Raw genomic sequence first — 24,012 nt, forward strand, 5'->3', positions numbered from 1 at the left:
GCAGAATGTAATTGCTGAAAGCACTTGTGTCCTGATGGGAGATACATCCACGAGGCGGTCCGATTAGAACCGCTACAGACAACAACTGCACGCCTCGACTCATAATTTCATACCCATAATTCCCCCCCCCCTCGCCCCTCCTCTGCAGCACTTATCCTTACCTTGGGTGCAGGTCAGGTCTAACCACACCACTACACACTGCCCACTCTCCACTTCTCAGGACCCATCTCATACATTGTCTCGACCCATGGGTCATCAGGTTTTCCCAACCTTGTAATCCGAGTACATACGCCCCCTGTCTTGATGAGTCATTGTATAGACGGGACTCCAATTACCCAGTAATTTTTAGGTTGTCCCACAAGGGACATTCCTATCTATGTTTCTAGATTAAACTTAGCAGGTCCACAGTGTTTCTCCCACTGGTGGTATCCTGCCTGTGGTTTGGGGAGCAGTGGATTGTTTACTTTAGTTTGTGTGTTTGTTTGTATGTTTCCCCTGTTTGGTTGGGGGGGGGGTAATGGTATGTGTTACACGTATGTTGATTGGGCCCCTCACCCCCATTGGCGGTGCCTGTGTGTGATCATATGTAATTCTTATGTGCTGTATCATATCATAGATATATATATGTATATACAAACACACACACACACACACACACACGCATGTATATATATATATATATATATATATATATATATATATATATATATATATATATATTGCTGTATATATATATATATATATATATTGCTGTATATATATATATATATATATATATATATATATATATATATATATATATGTATATATCTAACGACATGTGGATGTATGGTTTTCTGCATATGTATATATCTATATGTGGGTATTTATATATATATATGTATGTCTATATATGTATACATATGTACTAAAGAGAGGGAGAGGTGTATATCTATTTAGTTATGGATATATAAGCATACACACATACATCTACATATTTAGCTATGTCCTGTAATGTTGACTGGTATTGCTGGATACTATCTTTGTGGAAACAGCAGGGTTATGTATGTTTGTGGTGGCTTAGTGGTTAATTACATTGCCTATGGTATGCAGGGTCCTGGGTTCGATGCTTGCAGGAGTTGATTATCTTGTTGCTGGTCAGAACACCAGCCATTGAATACAGATTGCTTAAGGCACTTTAAAGCAGTTGTAAGCAGGTTTGCGTGGATTTGCATGGAGGTAAGCACTGCTAACTTCTGGTTAAAGTGCCTTACACTCAGTTAGCTTGTAAATTGCTTAACCTGTGTAGGCAGTGCTTACCTGTTTCACAAACAGGCTTAAACCCGTGTGTGTTTCCAGTATACCTGAATTAGATGTTCCTATTAGGTTTCGTGTGCATATTGGGCAACCTTGTGTGCCACATATGATTTGCGATACCTACAAATAAAACAGTTAGTGTAAACAAACTCACACGTGAAGTCTATTGTTATTACCAGGGAAACATTCATCCAATGTGGGACAACCCAAAAATTGGGTATTATACTTTCCTCTAAAACCATGGCTGCAAAGGTACGCATGGTTATGTGCATGGACTACAGCATGTGGCAGACCTAGAATACTTTGGTCAGGACAACGTACAGGATGAGTCCCCAGGGGGGGCGGAGTGGAGGGTGGGCAATGTGTGGTGGTGTGGTAGCTATGGGCTGGTAACCAGGGAAGGGATGGTGGTTCGTAGGTTCATAGGTTCATAGGTTGGTACTAGGCTATCAGCCCTAGGGCCTATACAAGCCTAGCCATAACAATTCCCTGGCTATTTCTTCCCACACTATTTACTTCCCTGGAGCCCTGTCTAGCAGGGCGACTGACGTGATCCCCAGGGTGAATTTCCTTTCTCCCATCCAATCGTCAAGGTTCCTTTTGAAGAGGGCCAAAGAGGCACTCTGCTTGACATGTATGGGCAATCTATTCCAGAGTCTGGGGAGACTCTGGGTCAGGAACCTATCCCTCCAGCATGTTTTGTTTATTGTGATGACAAGCTTTAGATCCCTGGAGTGTGTGGCTCTGAGGGATTGGGATTTCTTTAAGTGTAGCATGTTCAACAGCTCTGGGTTTGACATGGCCTTGTATGTTAAGCAGAGATCGCCTCTGAGTAGACGATATGCGACAGAGTATAGCTGGAGTTTTTTAAGGCGGTCAGCATAGGGCATCTGCTTTAGGCCTGTGATTCTTTTAGTGAGGGATTTCTGTGGCCTTTCCAGTTGTTGCAGATGTCTTGAGAGGTACATACCAAATGGGGCGTATAATGGGTCTAATGAGGGATGAGTACAGTGGACAATGACCTCCTTTTTTCTGGATGAAAAGCCCTTAGTGATGAGGTGTGCCACATAGAAGGATTTCCTGACTGTTGTGGTGATGCGGTTATCGAAGGTGAGACCACTGTCCACCTGTGTCTTTAAGTCTATTATCACACTTTCGGTGTTTAGTGTACTGCCACCTATATAGTAATTCACGGATACATGTTTTTTTCCCAAAGGGGATAACTATACATTTCTTGGCATTGGGCTTGAGCCCATGGCTCTGGCACTAAGCATCTGTTTCTGTAAGGCCCTTTTGTAGAGTTTCCACATCATTTGGGGATTCAATTGGCTGCGTGTGTGCAGCAGGGGGGGCAGAACTGTGGGTAATGAATGTATGGGTTGAGGATGGCCTGGGTTGGATGGGCCTGTCCTGGTCAGCCCGCCTATTGGGTGGGGGAGAAAGGAATGTGATATAAACATGTGAAACATAAAAGAAGACTAATTTAAATCCTTATTTAAATGAAACACAATAAAATGAACTTGGTAGTGTATTGCAGGGTGGATGTGTTTGGCTGGGGAGGTATGCCGATTCGTATGAGATGTATATTGTTTGGGGCCTGTCAACCCTATTAACAGTGCATGTGGACATATATGTTTCTGTTTATCTACCATTGCTATCTACAGATGTCTGGCCATATATACCTATATGGGTATATATATTTGCTTACATATTTATAACTATGTCCGTATATACCTACGGAGATATATATCTGTGTACATATATGTAACTTGCTGTGTATATGTAGACATATAGGTGTAGACATATATATGTGTAGATGTCAGCATTTGCATGTATATATGCTCATATATTTGCATATATATGTATATATTCCTGGATATTTTTATATATACATATATATATATATATATATATATATATATAGATAGATATATATATATATATATATATATATATATATATATATAGATAGATAGATATATATAAATAAAACTACATACATAGATATGTTGTATCCATTTAGACAGCGATACATTTATACACACACATGCATCTAGATGTAGGTATATATTCTCTGTACTGTTGCATGACTGGCTGGATGCTATGTTTCTGAGAACATAATTTTTAAGCATATCTGGCATGGCTTAGTGGTAAATCATTTTGTGCATGGTCCTGGGTTCGAGCCTTGCAGAGGCTGTTTATTTTGTTGCGGTGCAGAACACCATTCGTTGGATATAGCGTGATTAAGGCACTTTAAAGCAGTTGTAAGCGGGTTTGTGCAGGTTTGCGCGGAGGTAAGCACGGCTAACATCCGGTCACAGTTTTTTACACCCAGTTAGCTTCTCCTTTGCTTAATCTGTGTAGGCAGTGATTACCCCTGCGCAAACATACTTAAACATGCTTACTAGTGCTTCCATATGCTTACTACTGCTTATCTGTACTTACACCTACTTACTGCTGCCTTATTCATTATGATACTGACTCTTCACACGTGCATTTCCTGCAGTACTCCAGTTCATAAATATATGTTATTTAGTGGGTTTTGCAATACAAATATTGGTTATACCATGCTTTGCCATGTAAAATAGACTGTGCTGCAGTGGGACTCGAACTGGGAATGCCTGATTGTTAGGCAAATGCTCTGTCCACTACATTACTGATGTGCTGTTTCATTTGAATATATTTCCTTGTTATCCTCTTCAGCCTTTTAAGCTGCTTTAACAGTAGCTAGGCAATGGGCACACCTGTGCACCTATGGTTAGCTGTACTCGGAGTTTTAAAAAACAATAAAGAGGTTTCTTTTTTTGATTTGTATGTCCTGTTGCTGTTGTACACATGGGGGACTGTTGGTGGGGATATGCAGACACCTATGAGTGGTCTCGCTCATTTATTTCCACTTTCTGCTGTTCAACATTGCAGGGGCATGTTTGTTCTGAGAGCTCTGCTCTCAGACACTCCCTCTGCACTCGTACACGCTCCATGTAAGCCTGGGAGGTCAGGCAGTGCACCTTCATTAATATGCATGGCGCGCTGCCGTCCTCCTCCTACACGGGCACTTCTGGGCAGGACTGCACTACCCCCTCACCCCCCCCGCAAAGGTAACCACCATGAAAAACTTCTCCAAAGCTAACTTTGTGCTCCTAAAAACATAGGTGGCTAACTTCACAGCACCCATGCAAATGGAGAATAGTTGCATGACCACCGAATCATACACCAATGCACTGTACAAAGACGTACACAAATGCATGGATCTCGCCATACCCAATAGAACCAAGATGATCTCCTCCAAAAAAAGGACGCCAATCTGGTGGTCCCCGCCATAAACAAATTGTACAACAGAAGGAGGAAACTGATGTGGAATAAGGTGAAATCCCAAGATGGAAAAATTCTCTTATTAGCCCCAACAAAAAGTTGAGATCCCTCAAAAGATCCTCTAAAGCTAGCTATGAATACAGAATTGCAGCAGATAGTAAAGACAATGACAAGGCCTTCTACAGTTATGTAAATAATCTCCACGGCAATACCCAGATCTGCTCTGAGCTACTGCACAATGGTACCTCCTATGCCAAGCCAACAGATATTGCCAATATACTGGCTGACAGATTCAGTGCCAACTTTACCCCCCCAAAGGACTAAACACAATACCAGTAGATTGCCAGGCACCCAGTATTACTGCTACACATGTTAAAACAGCACTGTTCAAGGCCAAGAATACTGCTTCTATGGGACCTGACAATATGCCTTGCTGTGTTCTACATGAACTACAGAGTGAACTGGCACCTCACCTGTGTGGCCTGTTCAATCCCAGCCTTACCTCAGGCTTTGTCCCTACCAAATGGCATACTGCTACAATTATCCCTCTCCACAAAGGAGGAGTGACTACATACCCTGGGAACTATTGCCCCATTAGCCTGATGAGTCTGATATGCAAAGCTATGGAACATATCATCATGGACCTAATAAGCAAGGATATAGGGACTCTCCAAACTCTGGATCCCACACAGTTTGGTTTTGTGAAGGGTAGATCATGCCTGCTCAACTTGATTGACTTCTTTGAGTCAGTCACCAGAGCTGTGGATGAAGGCAAGGTGGTTCATATAGCCTACCTTGATCTGCCCAAGGCCTTTAATACCATTCCCCACTCAGGAATCATAGAAAAACTCACTAAGCTAGGCATCAACCCCTAAACCAATAGGTGGGTTGCAAACTGACTCATAGATAGTACCCACAGTGTGAAACTAGCTGACTCCAAGTCAGGCTGCTGACCAGTCACCAGTGGAGTGCCACAGGGTTCAAGCTTGGGTCCTCTCCTGTTTGGTATCTACTTCTCTGAAGTCCAGGCCAATATGAACGGACTCTGGCTGACAAAATTCGCAGATGATTGCAAGTTGGGACCTATTATTAACTCCCCAAGTGATGTTGACATCCTACAGAATGGCCTCGCTGAGAATGACTGGTGTCAGAACAATGGCCTTAAGCTCAATGTCAAAAAATGTCTCGTCATCCCCTTTGGGAAAAACCCAGTTCCCATGAATTACCACATCGATGGTAGTCCACTGAACACAGAAGGTGTTATAAGAGATCTGGGAACACAGGTTGACAACAACTTCTCTTTGACCACCACATTGCCACTGTGGTCAGAAAGTGTTTCTATGTGGCATATCTCATTACTAAGGGTTTTGCATCCAGGAAGAAAGAGGTCATTGCCCCCCTCTACTCTTCCCTCATTAGGCCAATCGTCGAGTGCAATGCCACATTTGGCATGTACCTCACTAGACACCTGCAGCAACTGGAAATTCTACAAAAGTACCTCACAAAGAGGATCCGAGGCCTTAAACACTTGTCCTATATGGACAAACTCAAAAAACTCCAACTATTCTCTGTCTCATATCGCCTACTTAGAGGCGATCTCTGCTTGACATATGAAGCCGTGTCTGACCCAGCTCTGTTAGAAATGCTACATCTAAAGAAATCCCTCTGCAACAGATGCTCCAGAGACCTCAACATCATTACCACAATCAACAGAACATGCTGGAGAGGCAAGTTCATAGTACCTCACTGGCCCTCTTCAAGAAAAATCTTGATGAGTGGATGGGAAATAGAAAATTCACCCTGGGGATAACTCCACTGCTTATACTCAACAGTGGCACTGGGAACTAAGGTAGGGTGGCATGATGCAAGGGTAATCCTATGGGCAAGGTTTGTAAGGGCTCCAAGGCCATTAGCCTAGTACACACCTATGAACCTATGAACATAGCAAACAGTCATAATGACAGTACACTCTTTGTCATATATTTAGATGGCAAGATACTCTGTGAGCATTATTATTATTATTTTTAAAGGTCCTCAGTTCTATTTTATAAGCTACCCTTGGCATACAGAACATCTGCAAGAATATCAGTTCTCCTCCTTTGTTGCCCATTGTTTCAGCTTCAGGCTACAAGCCAGAACCCTGAGCTATTTAAGTTGTCAGAAAATTATAAGGTTGCATTAAAGGTTTTAATGGCTGACTAAAGGATTTATAGCAATATTTAGATGATGCCAGGAAGGTGTAAAGCAAGGAGAATATGTTTTTTGTAACAGCTGATGTGCAATACTTTTTTCATAGTCAGAATTTGAAAGGGTCTCAAGTTTACCTGTTTTATTCTAAGATGGATATTGTACTGTCATTTTTTTTTTACTTGGTGGTTGTTGTGGGTGCTGTGGCTATCCCTGTATAAGCCAATCTGGTTTTAAGTTTGTGGGACCATCTTTATATTATTGAAAGTAAAGTTAAGTCATCTATAAAATGTTATTTACACTTTGTTGATGACATTTTCAACTCCTCGTAGGGGTCAACTGAACAACTGAATTATTTTATAGTTTATTTGGATAGTAAGACTGTGTATTCAAAATGTATTTATCACTGGTGATTTAAAATTATTGATTTTCTCTATGTAAATGATTATATAAATGATGATGATAACTTTGTTGTCTCTAACTTTAAGAAATCAAATTAGTTTAATTCTTTTCACCATTGTGAAAGCAACCACCCTAAATTATTCAAACAAAATTTAATTAAAGCCCTTATGGTACATACAATTGTCTAGATTAGTTTCTGTTGATAATTTGTTTTTGGATAAGTTGAAAAGATTAGAAAATACATTTATTGCTTAGAATTATCCACCTAAGCTATTTCAAGAATTGTGTGATGAAATCAAGGGCCCATGAGGTTCAGAACTTGCTCTGATTTTACAAAAGCCCCTATTAGTAAAGATTAACAGTTGCTTTAGCAATAAGTAGAAACAAATTGATAATTCTATGTTTTTTTTTTATCATTTTCTAGCACAAGTGAAGAAATTAAAAAGAATGAAAGAAATAGTAGTCCTGGTAAAAGTCACTTTTGAATGGCTACAGGAGTTATGGAATAAAAGATCTTCCGTTTTCAGAAAGGGGAGGAATATTAAAGGCATTTAGGAAAATGGCACCCATAGCTTTTAAATACAGCTATGTGGGTGAAAGGAATGCTCAAGTGCTGTAGGTACAAGCTTTGCATGTACATACTGAAGGGTCCTTATGTCCGAGCAGTGGTTACCCTCATAGAATCTGATTGAACAATACAGGATGTTGCCTTTGTGGCACAATGCTTTACCTGGGAAGCATTCTATATGGGTAAAACAGAATGCAAACTTCATGTATTTTATTTTATTTTATCACAGCATGTTTGAACATGTATATTGTTTTAGAATGAATAATATCAATAATATCTTATAGAAATACTCCCAAAATGTTTCGGTTTTAACTGTTTTTTTTTTCTTTTTTTATGGAGAAGATTCCCAGTGCCACAAGGGGTGGTGACTGGCAGGGTACTTTAGAATATAGAGAATTAATTTGGCAATTATGTCAGAATGCCAGTGAAAGGTCTGGACTTATTGAGTTTATTTCTACTGTATGTTTATTAAAATTAAGAAAAACTAAATTATGAAGTGGATACATTCTAATGTAGCTCATTGTTTATGTATGTTATTTTCTAATAATATATTAATGTTGATTGATCTAAGTCTATATCCCAAGATCTGAATAGCACAACTTTTAAACAAGATACAGTCATTAAATATTTCCCCCGGTTTCACTAATTAGTTTGTGGTTGGATCTAATCAGGGAGGACTTCAGTACTGGTGTAGAGCAACAGTTGCCCATGTTAGTAATGACCAGGTCAAGGATGTTGCTACCTCTAGTGGGGATAAAACTGCACTGGTCCAGGGCATTGGGATTAATGAATTCCAGGAAATGTTGGGCAAGTGTATTGGTACATGAGTAGTTTTCCCAGAAAATGGAGGGGTAGTTGAAGTTGCCCAGTATGAGAGTGTTAGGTTGGACCCTAATATTTTCCAGGGTGCTTAGAAGATGGAGTGTGAGTCTTGGGACATGGTTGGGGACCTATAGCAGGCTACAACTTGAATCGCTGTCTTATCCAATGTTAGCTGCTCCTGAAGTATCTCAGATGCATTATGCTGGGCTACCAGTCTGGAGGTGTGCACATCCTTTATGAATATAGAAACACCACCGCCTTTGGAACTTTGGTCAAAGTTCTGGGGCTGAAAGGTGTGGCATAAGTTATAGCCTGGTAGCGCAGGGGTGCTTTCTGCTACCTTGAACCAGGTCTCTGTTACAGCACAAATGTCGACGTTCTCCATTTTAAGGAGTGCTTCAAGTGAGTGCATTTTGAGATTTAGACTACTAGCTTTGAGCAGCATGACCCCCAGATTGCATTTGTTTGTAGCTGTAATGGTGCTAATTTGGTCTTTGGAACACCACCTAAAAAAGGCACTATAGTGGTATCAAGAGCCTTGGCCAATGTCTGGAGGAATAAATGAATAACATTTGTTATACAATAAAAGTAAACATGTTCCAGTGTTGAAAGTGGATGTGTACATGAGCAACACCCTTCCCCTTTTTGTCAGTTTTCATCACCCTGATAGTTGTTTACTTCATAAAGAATTTAACACTCAGGAAAACATTTTTTTCCTTTTAAACAGAAGAATGTTCAAGTGTGGCAGGTACAAATTTTGCAAATACATATTGGAGGGTCTTTATGTCATTGTTAGTGACTACCCCTCTACAAACAGTGCCAATGGGCTTTTTGATTGTACAACACAGAAGGTTGTCTGTGTGGCAAACTGCTTGACCTGTGAAGCATCCTATATGGTTAAAATATAATACAAACTTGATTTTATTTTATCACTGCATGTAGGAACATTTGTATTCTATGGGTGAATGATTACAATAATGCCTTATGCAAACACTCTCATGAATGTTTTAGGTTTAAGCAAGTTTTATTTTTATTTGTATTGGACAGAATCCTCACTACCACAAGGGGTAGAGACAGGGAGACCACTTTAGAATATAGGAAATTAGTTTGGCAATTAAATTTGAATGCTAGTCAAAGCCCCAGTCTTAATTACGTTATTTCTGTTGTGTGTGGATTAAAATTAAGAACAGCTAAATTGTGAATTGGATATATATTTATAACCTAGGCAATTCATTTATTCGTGTTGTTTTCTACTACTGTTTTAAAGCGGATTGATTAAGGTGATATTTAAACAAGATGTATTTATTATAATTTAATTTTCTGATGAACTTATTAAGCATATAGGATGAAAACACTTAAAATTAACTGAGCTTTTTCAAAATAAATATTTTTTTATACCTGGGGTATTGGTGTTTGTGGCTATTGACTGAGTTGTTTTTCTTAGTTTTTTATGCCATTTTGTTTCAGTGTTATGAATATTTAAGATTTCCTCTTGGTATCTAGCATCCCCCCTCATAGTACTGAAGGGTTTACTCTTTTGTTAATGGGAGTTTACATGTATTGCAGCCCACTCTACAGACAAAAATATTCAGACACACACACACACACACACACACACACACACACACACACACACACACACACACACACACACACACACACACACAGACATTCAACACATGCACACACACACACACACACACACACACACACACACACACACACACACACACACACACACACACACACACACACACACACACACACACACACACACACACACACACACACACACACACACACACACACACACACACACACACATTCTCAATCGCAATCACAAAAAAATGCTTATTAAAGATCAAACCCTTCCCTACTTGATTATATTGACAGACAGCACACACATACACACACACACACACACACACACACACACACACACACACACACACACACACTAGGGTTACCACCTGTCCCACTTTGTGAGGGACAGTCCCTCTTGGGCGGTTGTGTCCTGACAAAAAATATTAAAAATGGCAGATGTCCTGAGATTGTAGGACATAATTATGTCCCATATTTTATGTAATTGTTGCATAAAATAGTTATTTCTGTATCTAAAATACCTAAATGTTGTAAGAAACAGAATAAACAACTAAACTGCTACAAGAATAAGCTTTTATTTGGGCAAAAAAAGTAAAATTGTATCCTTTGTACTGACCATGGGTATGTGTCGGCCTGTAAAATCTGATGTGTGTCCCGAAAATGTCCCACTTTGGCCATTTGTAAAGGTGGCAACCCTAACACACACACACACACACACACACACACACACACACACACACACACACACACACACACACACACACACACACACACACACACACACACACACACACACAGCACCATCTGTAAAACCTTGCATGTTTCCCTCTAGCATAATCTCACACATTGAAAGTAATGGAGGAATATAAACGTTTAGTGGAGTTAATTAACTTGGCCAACTGAGCTTTCAAACACAGTCAAATGATTCTCTGAATCACTTGGTTTCATAAATGCCTGACCACAGGCATTTCCTGGGAAAGCACATGGATGGTTAGCATTGGCCACTCCTCCAGAATGCCTCGTTAGCATGTAGATTTCCAAAGAGACAGCCCACCACAGTGATTATTCAGACCATGCAAATTCACTGCAAAGGGCTGGTCTTTCAATCAGAAAGGGCTGCCACCAGAGGGAAGATGACCAAGTTAGGACCTTCTGCTGATGGTAGCCCTTTCTAATTCCTAAGAAATTTTTCTCATACTATAGGACTTTACCAGTCACCAGGCACATTAAGATGTGGGCACTGTAGTGTATCTGTATCTGATTGTGCAGATCAGATGAAAGTGATTAATAATGTGAAATTTGTTTGCAAAGCTTTATTTATGTTCTCTATTCCCCTTGCAGTCTATTTTATATTGGTGAAACAAAAAGAAATGTATTAGACTGCAAGAGCACAATAGGGATATTAAGAATTTTAAATGAGAAAACTCTCTTGTACTGCACTGTAATAGTAGCCATTGCTTAAATGCTAACCATATAAAAACTAGCATTTTAAAACATTTCTGTTTTAGATAATACACGTGGAAAAGACAAATGTACTACAAGGAAGTTCTTTATATATATGAGTGTAACACTTTAAAACTTATGACTTTAATCTAAGAGATTAATTAGAGCACAATGATCAGGTAATAGCTTGATGATGTTATGGTTTATGTTTCATTTAAATTTGATTTTAACTAATTCATTTAGAAGCCTTGAAGACTGTAGAACAATGACATGTATTAACAAAGCCCTAATTCATACTTTCTGGTCAAGTAGGTGAGTGGGAGGATGGCATAATGGTTAAAGTGTTTACCTTAGAGATGCAAGGTGCAGAGTTTGATTCTCACATGAGGTAATTGGCTAGGCTTAAAATTGTTCACAAGGGCAGGTAGCCTAGTTCTAACCTATTTTTGGTATTTATTGTTCTCCTGTGTCACTGAACAGTTATGTCTCTAAAGACCATACCTTGATTTCAGATTGTAAGTGCTGGCTTGGTGTAGAGAAATTGAAAATGAGAAAAAAAATCTTAAAATGGTCACACTTTTGTGGTAAAATAATAATAATTTCATTTCAAATTTCAGGAGCTGGTGAGCAGCTTTCTCTGGTAAATGGTTCAAGCAACTGCTCTGGAACAGTCAACGTCAGTGTGAGTCGCAAATCAGGAACAGTATGTGATACATCATGGGACAGCAGTGATGCAGATGTTGCCTGTCAAATGTTAGGATGTGGAAAATCGATACTAGCAACCACTGGTTCGTTCTTTGGGGCTGGGACGGGAGTCATCTGGTTAAATGGTCTTCAGTGTTCTGGCAGTGAAACTTCTCTATTTCAGTGTCAGAAATCCCAGATTCAACAAGATACCTGTAATCATTCAACAGACGCAGGTGCCATCTGCTTTGGTAATGCACATCTTATGCCTATAATGTCAGCAATCAGACAACTGTACCCAAAGTGCAATTTCTTTTAATTCTAGTTTCCTCTATGTCTCTGTTGGCATTTATTTTTTACAGTGTCTATATACTAATATACTAAGGGTCTGCAAGAATACTTGCAGATAAGCAGAGATAGAATGGCAGAAGACTGGAATGTAGTGAAACGTTTCAATAAAAATTTCATTAGTAAATAAGGTAGGGGTGAGTCATTGGCATTAAAATCAAATTATGGAAATATTTTGCTAGATTTTTAAAACAAATTGTAATATAGTGTTATTCATTTATATAATTTGATGGTTTGACTCACCCTCAAAAACTGAGACCATGAAACAAAGCTGCTCTCTCAAGAAAAGCAAGATGCCAATATAATGCCAAAAAGATGACTTCCCTACACATACTCATGAAGAAATTGCCTTAGAGTCAGTAGCAAACAGGAAAAAAAAAATAAGATAGGCATGATACCAAATGCTGCTTCCCACAGGAAATCATTGTCAGTGTGGTTTCTAAGAGTGTACTGGCAATGACTAACTTCTTCAGGAAGATTTGTTTCTTTTATGTATATATATATATATATATATATATATATATATATATATATATATATATATATATATATATATATAAGTTTGGGGTGGCATGGGAGGCTTGCCTTCCACATCAGAGGGTGCAACTCTCCCCCCCACACACACACAAAATGATAATATGATTTTTTTTTGCCCTTTTGAATTTTTGTCTTTTATTTTATTTTATTTTTTTTCATGATTTTAGCACATTGACTTTCAGGAAATTGGCATTTAATAGTAGAACCACAGAGACCAAGCTTATTGCTTTACAAATCATGCTGTATACATTCTTTCGTTCTTCTGTATCCATTTTGATTTAAATATTGACTAACTTGTACAATACTGTATATTATTTTCCATAATATCAGAAGTGTTTCAGATATGAATATATCTCTTAGTTACATTGTGACTTAGTTTTAGAATGCTACATTCCAGTCTATCACTCACATTATGATTATTTTGATCTAGGATTAAGAATTATGTAATAATGTAGGAGAATGGCCAAAAGGCACACATTATTTTGGTAATTTGTAAGTGACGGGATACAATGAATCTAGACAGTGCATTTTACCTGCTATTCTTGTATTTCATTGTTGTTCTCTGTCTCCATTTTTAGCACATCCTTAGGTATGTAAATAGGAAGGCATTAGATTCCAAGATTTAGCTCATCAGGAACTTAAGAAGTAGCATTTAAGTATTTTTTGTAACTTCTGATGCACTTTTGAGAAAGGTGGACTAGTTTAAATGACTTGCATACTGATGATATATAGGTGGATTACTTTACAAGACTTGTATTTCATCTATTTTCATTGATGTAATCAGCACTAGACCACCAAGTTCTTTCACTTTGTATACATAAGACTTAATTTATGGTTATAATTTTTAAAGGTGATTCTTGTTATAACTGTCAAAATTCATTATGAAATAATGTACATTACTCTGTCTGGTAAGAATATTACATATTGCCATAGTCAGTGTTTGGTGGAATCCTTGTTTAGTCATTTAGTGTGAACTGGAGTTATATAGGCAGCAAAATGTTAGGGTGTAGGAAGCGTCCTTCTGTGGTGTGTGGAATGATCTTGGAGGTAGCATATTAAGAGATGCAAGGTGTACTTGAGGTAGCAGAGCAGCCCTGTTGCAAAAACACTTTTTTGCATGCTTTTGTTTGAAGTATTTTTTCTTTGTTGTTTTGATTTGTATTTATTTATTTTTTTTATGTTTCTTTATATATCAAAATATGGTTTCATTAACTGTAATGAATTCTTTGTATTCATCTTTTAACTATGTAACCCTGGTGGGCTAGCTAAGTGATTAGCTAAGAATCACATAGTGGGTTAATGACAACTAAGAAAATCAAACCCAAGACTACAAAATTAGGTTAATTCACAGGTCATAGTAATTCAACTGCAAGACACTTGGAGAGGAGATAAGGACATTTACATTACAATTATATAGATTTTTAAGTCCCACTCATGCTGTACAGGTTTGCTACCATAACAAGTCAAAACAAAAATAAGCCTAAAACTGATGCATATGGCACTACAACAGTAGATATTTTCTTGGGAAAAAAAAAACTAATACAGCTTGTCCTGGTGTCTTCCATATATAAGCCAGCTATAGGTTCTTCAAATCTGGTATTTATTTGATTTTAGATTTCTGATACATTCTATAATACTGACAAAAATAATTTTGTCAAGGGATTAAGCCATACACAAATTCAGTGAATGCCAATGTTATCCTAGATCTAGTGTAATGTCCATGTTCAAAGTAAGTCACCAAATGTACAATAAACAAATGAAAAAGCAAAGAAGTAGATAAGTATATAAATAAATATATAAATACACCTGTACCTGTTAATCAGCACTGTGCGGTTAGCACCATACCTCTCTACCTCTTAGAGCAAGAAATCTGGATAAAGCCATAAATAAATGTGGGACAAAAGCCCAAAAACAGAGATAATTTTTAAAAATTGCTCTTAAGAACTTAGAAAGTTGATATAATAACAGGTTGTGCATTAGTATGAATTTTCTAAAGGGTATTATGTCTGAAACTCAAATGTCTGTCATTATTTTCTAACTTAAGTCTTTAATGATTTGACACTAATTTACCAGGAATCTAATTTTCTGAAAATGGACCAAAAATACAAAGCAAAAAAATGAACATTCTGTGAAAATCTGTGCAGTTTAGAGGTATGGTTGGCACATAATATCTAAAGTTTAGAAATGCTTCTACAGCAGAAGTGACTGCCACAAGAAAAAAAAAATTCCAAGACACACACTTAGGCTGGCAGTAGAACCTTAAGCCAGAAACAAGCAGCAGCAACTTTTAAAGTGTAAATACAAATCTTGGTGGGATACTGGTCGTTAAAGGTGAGGTCGGATGTTGAAAGTAGCCTTCTGAAAAGCCTTACAAACCTTGATGGGTACTACAGAAGAGGTGCAGAATCATAGAAACTAGAGAGATCAGCCTTTTCTAGAGGAATAGGTAAGACTTGAATAAACAATTTGTGAAAGGTAATTCAGAAAAACTTGCGCCAGTGCTGAAAATGGATCCAACTCCTTGGAAGCGGCCCAAATGTAAACATAAGATGTGCAAACTAGATGTTCTAGGGTGTTTACATTGACAGAAATCCATGAAAAAAATTGAATATTTGAGTACACTTATATAACTTGCCTTTTATTGTTGGTGGCACAAAATATGGTCTTTAGTGTATATCAAATGTGGATCATTTTTGTAGATTTCACAGCCCTTTGAATAGGAAGTGATAATGCTTTTGTTCATTAAGGACAAGTGATAAAGGTATAATTTTGTAAAAAATATTTTTAAACTGTTGTCTAGTTTTGATATATTTTATCATTGTTAAGCTAAGCAATATGATGTGTATACCTTTTAAATTTAATTAACCTTAATTAATACTTGGGATTGATTTGTTGCCTCTTTTAGTAAGTTTTTTATATGAATGAAATCAAGTTATTGCTTAAATGACTCTGAAAAGCCTGGTGGTTTACAAGGCAAAAGCACTTAGTTGTTTAAGTTTTTACTGGAGAGTTTGCAATAAATGTCTCTCGCTTTTATTTCCAGTTGCGGACTTTTTTGTTTTCTGTTACAAGTGTCTTATTAGCCATCTCAAATACAAATCTTGGTGGGGTACTGGTCATTAAAGGTGAGGTCAGATCTGCAAAGTATCCTTGTGAAAAGCCTTGCAAACCTTGGGGGGTACTATAGAAGATGTGCATAATCACAGAAACTAGAGCGATCAGCCCTTTCTAGAAGAATAGGTAAGACCTGAATAAACAATTTGTGAAAGGTAATTCAGAAAAACTTGCACCAGTGCTGAAAATGGATCCAACTCCTTGGAAGTGGCCAAAATTTAAACATAACATGTGCAAACTAGATGTTCTAGGGTGTTTGCATTGTCAGAAATCCATGAATTTTTGACAATGTATGCTAATGGTTGTTTACGTATCCCAATTTCTTGTGGGATCGTTAAAATCACCCATGAATATGGTGTTGGGTTGAATGCTGAGTGACTCCAATACATTGCAGTACATGGTTTGATTATCCTAGAACATCGATGGAGACCTATAACTAGCAAGGATATGGCAGGGAGAATATCTAAGGCTAGTTGGACATGGAGTAGTTCCATATATCCATCCATCCATGTATCCATCCATCCATGCATCCATCCATCCATCCATGCATCCAAAACCCCTTTTTTCCCATTTTTGCAGATAGAGTTTTTGTGTCACTTCAACAGTGACAATCATCTAGAGCAAAGGGTTTACACCACCAGGTAACTAGCCCTGTAAAAGTAGTTCTTCCACACCACACACTCACATGCACACCTATGTCCAGTTTAGAGTATCAAATTCACCTACAATATATCTTTGGAATGGTGGAGGAAATCCACATGAACACAGAAAGGAAATATAGGGTGGTTATAAGTTAGGACAGCACAGTGATGCAGCGGTTAACATTGTCGTCTCACAGCAAGAGGTTCTCTGGTTCAATTCTTGACTGGGTTGCCTTCTATGTGGAGGCTACATGTTCTCCCTGTATTTGCATGGGTTTCCTCAGGGTGCTCTAGTTTCATCCTACATTCCAAAGACATATGTCTGAAGTGTTTCTCTCCAGGCCTCTGCTGAAAATTGGATCTGTCCTAGTCAGACTTTTCCTGGTCAAAAAATGTAAATTAAACTAAATAAATAAATGCAGGCTCTGCAAAGAGGGTGCCATAACAGAGAATTAAACCAGGGTACATGGAGCAGATCATGTATGTTATATTGTTTCCCACTCATAAGGTATACTTACTTTTTATGTAGACTGATACATCTCTAAAGCGCTCCCTTCTTGTGCTGTAGCTGGTCTGGTCTAAATATGTGGAAGGCATTATAACCTTGAGCTGTAGTGATGCCTTCCATGGCTTTAAACCATGTCTCAGTATATGTATAGCTCGCAACAGTCCCAAGGGTGAGGAATCCTTCCGACAGTAGAGCTTCTTGTTGAGAATCCTAGCACTGAGCAGTAAAAATTTAGTTTATCTTGACTACAAATACTAAGTCAGATGGATTATCAGGTTGGCATTACCTAAAAAGGGCACTTTAGGGGTGGATAATGTTTTGAACAATAACTGAAAGCCTAGTGATGGCTGGTGCAGACCATCCCAGCAAAGCAGCATGGTCTGTCTATCATGTTTTTCCTAACCAACAAATATTGAGCCCCATTAGAATGATGCCAGTAACTAAGTCAATTGTTAAACTCAATCATCTTCTGTTTATATTGTGGTGTCATCCTTGGACAAGGTGGAATGCTGCTTAGTGCTAGTCTCATACCTGACCAGAATACATAATCTGAAAGCTCTATTATATTTCTCTTCATATAGTCGAGGGAGGTGCATCCCAGGTCATTCACATCTACATGGACTATGACAGAGTCATACTGACACTTTGGTTCAATGTCCTGAGTGTGTGTGTGGGATCTGGTTGATCCTTGCCCCTGGTAGGCAACTGATAGTGACTGTCTCTTTGCTCAGCCTTATGACTTGGGCATCAGTGTGTTTCACAACAGGGTCTCCAATGACCAATATATTTGGATATGTGGTAGTTTGTTTTAATATTGAGACATTGTAAGATGTGGTGTATGTCTTGTGGAGTGTTGTCTTTGGGAGATTGCTGAGGACAATGTCTGAAAGGGCTTTGTGGTCTTGGTAGATTGCATGTAAGAACTTCAGCATATGTGAGTTCATGTGTCTGATCTATAGTACATGTAGTGTGTGTGTGTTAGTGGCAACCTGTTTGGAGATATCACTGTCTGTATGCAAAAGCTTTGCCTCCATAGATATAAGAGGGTTCACAAAGGTTAACATGGTGTACGCTATGTGTACACCTTGAGGTAACTTTTCTTAATTCAAGAACAGTCATCTCACAGTTCTTTTGCTGTCTATTCATTCAGAAAAGTTCAATAAAGTATACGCATAGTGTACACCATGTGGTAACCTTTATGAATCCCTCCTAAATAGTGTAATTACATCTCTTGCAAAGTGTGTCAGTCTGATTCACAATAAATATATATTGTGATACCACAGGAATTTTTGGATAATTTGCGTTTTAATATACAGAAGAAAATTAATTATTTGTCGAATCTTGCATTGTTTCAGCAGAATTTGGAAGCAGAAGTAGCTCCTCATGGTTTGAGCATCTTTAGAAATCCTTCTTTTCAGTTTGGGATGGAACATTTTGATTTACAACAGCAGTGGGAACTTCTGGCTTAAAATTATTCATTAGAGTTCTTATGTAATTTTATTGAATTTGATAAAAGGCAGTGAGAGCTTTATGAAGTCAAAATATTGAGTTAAGAAAAGTAAATTAAAGTCCTTCACAGATTCATCTGATTTACTGAATAATATAATAAACTCTATGAGGGCATGCGACGATATTTGAATAATACTATTTTACGTCAGTGGAAGAAGCTAATCTGGGCTATTAGAGAGATAGGTGGAAGTTGGTTTACTTGGTTTTCCCAGCAGCAACGGATTCATTTCCAACAGGTCTGGTGTGTTCATTATGGTCACCATTTTGAGAAGCAATTTGAAGTAAACAGAGACAAAAAATAATGATGGAAGAGATGGTAGACATACGAAATGAAAGTGCAATCTAGTGTTGGTCTGCAAATTTCGAGCAAACAATAGTCGACTTCTTACACTGATGGTGCTGATAAAACTGAATACTGATTCTGAGTGGGTTGATTTTCCTCATTGTCGACTTCTTACACTGATGGTGCTGATAAAACTGAGTACTGATTCTGAGTGGGTTGATTTTCCTCATTGTCGACTTCTTACACTGATGGTGCTGATAAAACTGAGTACTGATTCTGAGTGGGTTGATTTTCCTCATTGTCGACTTCTTACACTGATGGTGCTGATAAACTGAATATGATTCCGAGTGGGTTGATTTTCCTCATTGTCGACTTCTTACACTGATGGTGCTGATAAAACTGAGTACTGATTCCAAGTGGGTTGATTTTCCTCATTGTCGACTTCTTACACTGATGGTGCTGATAAAACTGAGTACTGATTCTGAGTGGGTTGATTTTCCTCATTGTCGACTTCTTACACTGATGGTGCTGATAAAACTGAGTACTGATTCCGAGTGGGTTGATTTTCCTCATTGTCGACTTCTTACACTGATGGTGCTGATAAACTGAATATGATTCCGAGTGGGTTGATTTTCCTCATTGTCGACTTCTTACACTGATGGTGCTGATAAAACTGAGTACTGATTCTGAGTGGGTTGATTTTCCTCATTGTCGACTTCTTACACTGATGGTGCTGATAAAACTGAGTACTGATTCTGAGTGGGTTGATTTTCCTCATTGTCGACTTCTTACACTGATGGTGCTGATAAAACTGAGTACTGATTCTGAATGGGTTGATTTTCCTCATTGTTGACTTCTTACACTGATGGTGCTGATAAAACTGAGTACTGATTCCAAGTAGGTTGATTTTCCTCATTGTCGACTTCTTACACTGATGGTGCTGATAAACTGAATATGATTCCGAGTGGGTCGATTTTCCTCATTGTCGACTTCTTACACTGATGGTGCTGATACAACTGAGTATGATTCTGAGTGCGTTGATTTTCCTCATTGTAGACTTCTTATAATCTTTCAAGCAAAGTCATCACTTAATTTGCAGGAATCTTCTGCAACTAAAATTGTGCTGCTCTGGGGACATACAACTATTTCTGATAGTGATGTTTCTATATTGCCTAAAGATCTGAAATTCATTCTTGTTTCTAGCCTGTCTGTTCCAGAAATTTTCCTGGATTTCCTGGATTTGTGCTTTTTTAGGAAGTTTCATATATATATATATATATATATATATATATATATATATATATATATGCTAACAGTTCTGCTGCACTTTTTTAGGAAGTTTCATATATATATATATATATATATATATATATATATATATATATATATATATGCTAACAGTTCTGCCCCTGATAATTTATTGTAATATGCTATTCATGGTTACTCTTTCCTTTCATGTCAAGCTATTAATGCTTTTTACAGTCAAAAAGGATGTCATGAACATTAAACATTCTTGTATTAAGTATAATTGAACAAAGGGTAAGTGGTTAGCATTAAAATATTTAATTGAGAACCAATATTTGGTTATCAAACCAGCAAATAAAGGGGACAATATAGTGTTTTTTCTAAGAAATTTCCTTTAAAATGAGTAATGGGTTGTTATTTAATTTGGATGATTGTGCAATTGTTTCAAGTGATGTCTTCTACGTAGCTCAACAAACACTGTTGAATTTTTTGAACTTGGCAATAGATCAGGGCATTATTATCACATTGACATGTTTCACTCTTTTTTGTAAAATAATCATAGATTTCTGTTAAGGTTCATAACATTTGTAAAAAAAAAAAAAACTAAAGAACAAATTGTGTATCAGTTAGGGAAGTGAGAATTATAACTGAGTTATGCTTACAACCATGGGTTTCCTCCATAAATTCATTTTAAGGGATAGTCGGCATTTAAAACAATTATATACTGTTAATTGGCAAGATTATTATTATTTTTTGCACTATTAATGTAACTAGTATTTATGCTTACGTCTTTTAATAATGATGGTTTGGCAGCTGCTAGCATTTTTGTTATTTACCTGTTAAGAATTGTTTTATTACTTTATTATAGTTTTCTCTTATTCTCAATTTCTTCTGGTTTTTTTTTTTTTGGTTGTTGTTATTTACAACATTTACAATAAGGAGGGAGGATTTGCCACCATTTATGTTAATTTATGTATGGCTTTATTTTGACATCAGTTGTTTATTCAGATAGTTATTACAGAAATCAAGTTTCTAAGGGCTGCTCAGTATGTCTTTATTGGGATTGTCCCACTGATCAGCACACTAATGGGCAGAGTTGTACTTTTTTTTTTAAACAGCTTTACTGAAAACATTATTATAATGAACAAATATTTTGAAAAAGATTGAACATTTTTTTTTTTTTTGGAATACAATAGTTAAAAATAGAAAACATTAATATAATAGTTATAATAAAGAACTATATACAATGATGTTCACTGTATATCAAACAAAAGAATCAGTTAAATTAATATTTATGTAGAAAAAAGAAAAAGAAAAAAGGATTAATACATTAATCTAGTTTTTTAACTAATAATTCATGTATATTTTTCCATTGGTAGTATAAATTTGTATTCCTCGTAGATTTGGATTTTATTTTCAACATTTTTAACTTAGATACTTCAAAGAGAAGACCTTTAAATTCTTTAAGTGAAGGAATAGATGACAACTTCCAGTTTTTTTGTAATTATTTTCCTGGCAAAATAGACAAGACCAAAGAATACACTTGCTTTTCTTTATACCGTCTGGAACTGGTGTGTTGAATGGTGCAAGTGATTTAGTGAGCAAAAAGTCGTCTGTAAATATTGCCTGTAAAAAAATATTAACTTCTTCCCAAAATTTCTTTATTAATAAACAATCATAAAATATATGACTCCAATCAGCATTTGTTTCTGTATTACATCTCCAGCATACACTATCTTCTTTAGTTAACTTACTTATTTTTTGTGGAGTGAGAAATGATTTATGTAAAAATCTCCATGTGAAGATTCTCCATTTAAGTGAAGAAGTAGTTTTGCTAGCTGACTGAAGAAAATTAAGTTTGTATTTCTCTGAAGGGTTAAAATTATTGATTACAGAAAATGAATTCCAATAGTTATCTGAGTATACATCTAAATCTTGCTTAATTGCTCAGAGTTGCACCTTTTAAGTTAAAACATTCTTATCAGGTAAGAGCAGTTTATTGTGGTAAATGCTCTTGTAAGTATTATATTGAACACATTTCAAGGGCTGTTAGAAAATGGATATTGGAACATATCAGGGACATTAGAAATGTTTCTTTGACTAGTTCAGTTGCTTAAAACATCTTTGAACATCATTCCTTTTCCTCCAATACTTCAGTTTTTAGGTGCTTACCCAGCTACAGATTTATTGTTAGGTAAAACTATGTATTTGTTGAAGTTGGAAGCTAGGTTTTATGTATAATACATCACACCCATTAAGGTTGGGTAATCAGTTGCAGTATGAGTATTTAATTTTGTGATGTCATCTTGTATGTGTAATGATTGGTGGTTTTAAATATAGAAGATATATTTATTTATTTATTCTTTTTGTCTTCTTATCAGATATTTGAACATGTAATGTTGAGGTAATAACATTTTAATGGACTCCAAAGTATGATTTTTTTAATGTTTTAAGACTGTTGCCTTGATTGAATATTTTTGATAGGGTAAAAACCATATAATGGAACTAAGTGTGGTTTGGGAGGGGTAAAGAAAGGGATTTGGTAACATCTGGTGTAATTGCCCAACTCCACCTGTCTTGTATGATGACCATTCAAGCAGACAGATGGAGACATAAGCAGTTCCCATCTGCCTATAGAGTGGAACAATCAGGCAACCCCCTAATGGACCTTGTTGCGCTCCTCCACCTGGAGAACCTATATATTTATTATTTTGCCAAAAGGTTCTTTCACAAGGTGAATACCCACTCTGGAAATTGCCATGGTTATTTTGGTTCATTATATACTGTTGATTCTTCTGCTGCTGTTAGCATGCCTGTACCATAATTAATGTGGACTCTTCTGCATCTTCACAAAGGTATATCGTGGACTATCACATTGCATGGCTCTGTGTCTCTCTGGCACAATGGATAGCACAGTTTATTTATAGTAACACCAATAGTTCTGAGTTTCTGTTTTATAATTTCTCATTTTCTCATTCTCCTGAAGTTTCTCCTCAACTTTTGAATTACAGTAAATGGTTCCAGTAAATGGAGACTTAATAATGGAAACCTTGGAATTTTCATTGGAATTGGTAGGGTAAAATCAGGGTTGACATCAAGTGGTGACACCAGTAACTATTGCCCTCACTACATTTGCCAAATTGTGTACCAAGTGCGTGGTGTGGCTTAACATCTGCTTGAATGGTAAGCTCACATTTAATATTCTTTTTTCAGTAGCCTTTCAAGCACCTTACATATGCCATGCAGAGATAAGCCTGTAACAGAAAATGTAGAGAATATTCCCACTCATTTTCCAAACTGATCTGACATCCTTGACTCCTTGTTCAGAGGATAAGTCATTGGACTTTGAGATGTTAGAGCCTTCTTAAGGGCCACCAAATTGATGACATTATCTACACTAAAACCCGGACACTGCAGTTCCAGTCCTTAGAAGGCTGGAAGATCCTATCTGATATCAAAGCAATAGTTGCTACATCTGATTTTCACCATTCCTCCTTAAGAATAAACAAAA

The 24,012-nt window shown here is 37.1% G+C and overlaps 1 protein-coding gene across 1 annotated transcript in view; it reads left to right on the forward strand.

The window, feature by feature from the left end:
• LOC122795063 (deleted in malignant brain tumors 1 protein-like) overlaps positions 1-24,012 on the forward strand; it is a 207,697-nt gene that overhangs the window by 51,747 nt on the left and 131,938 nt on the right. Inside the window, exon 3 of the mRNA XM_044063638.1 lies at positions 12,250-12,567. Within this exon, the coding sequence (XP_043919573.1) occupies positions 12,250-12,567 (318 nt within the window). The remainder of the gene's footprint in view (positions 1-12,249; positions 12,568-24,012) is intronic.

Source organism: Protopterus annectens, chromosome 2.part1 (assembly GCF_019279795.1).
Source record: "Protopterus annectens isolate FY-2018-M chromosome 2.part1, PAN1.0, whole genome shotgun sequence".
Taxonomy (NCBI): domain Eukaryota; kingdom Metazoa; phylum Chordata; order Ceratodontiformes; family Protopteridae; genus Protopterus; species Protopterus annectens.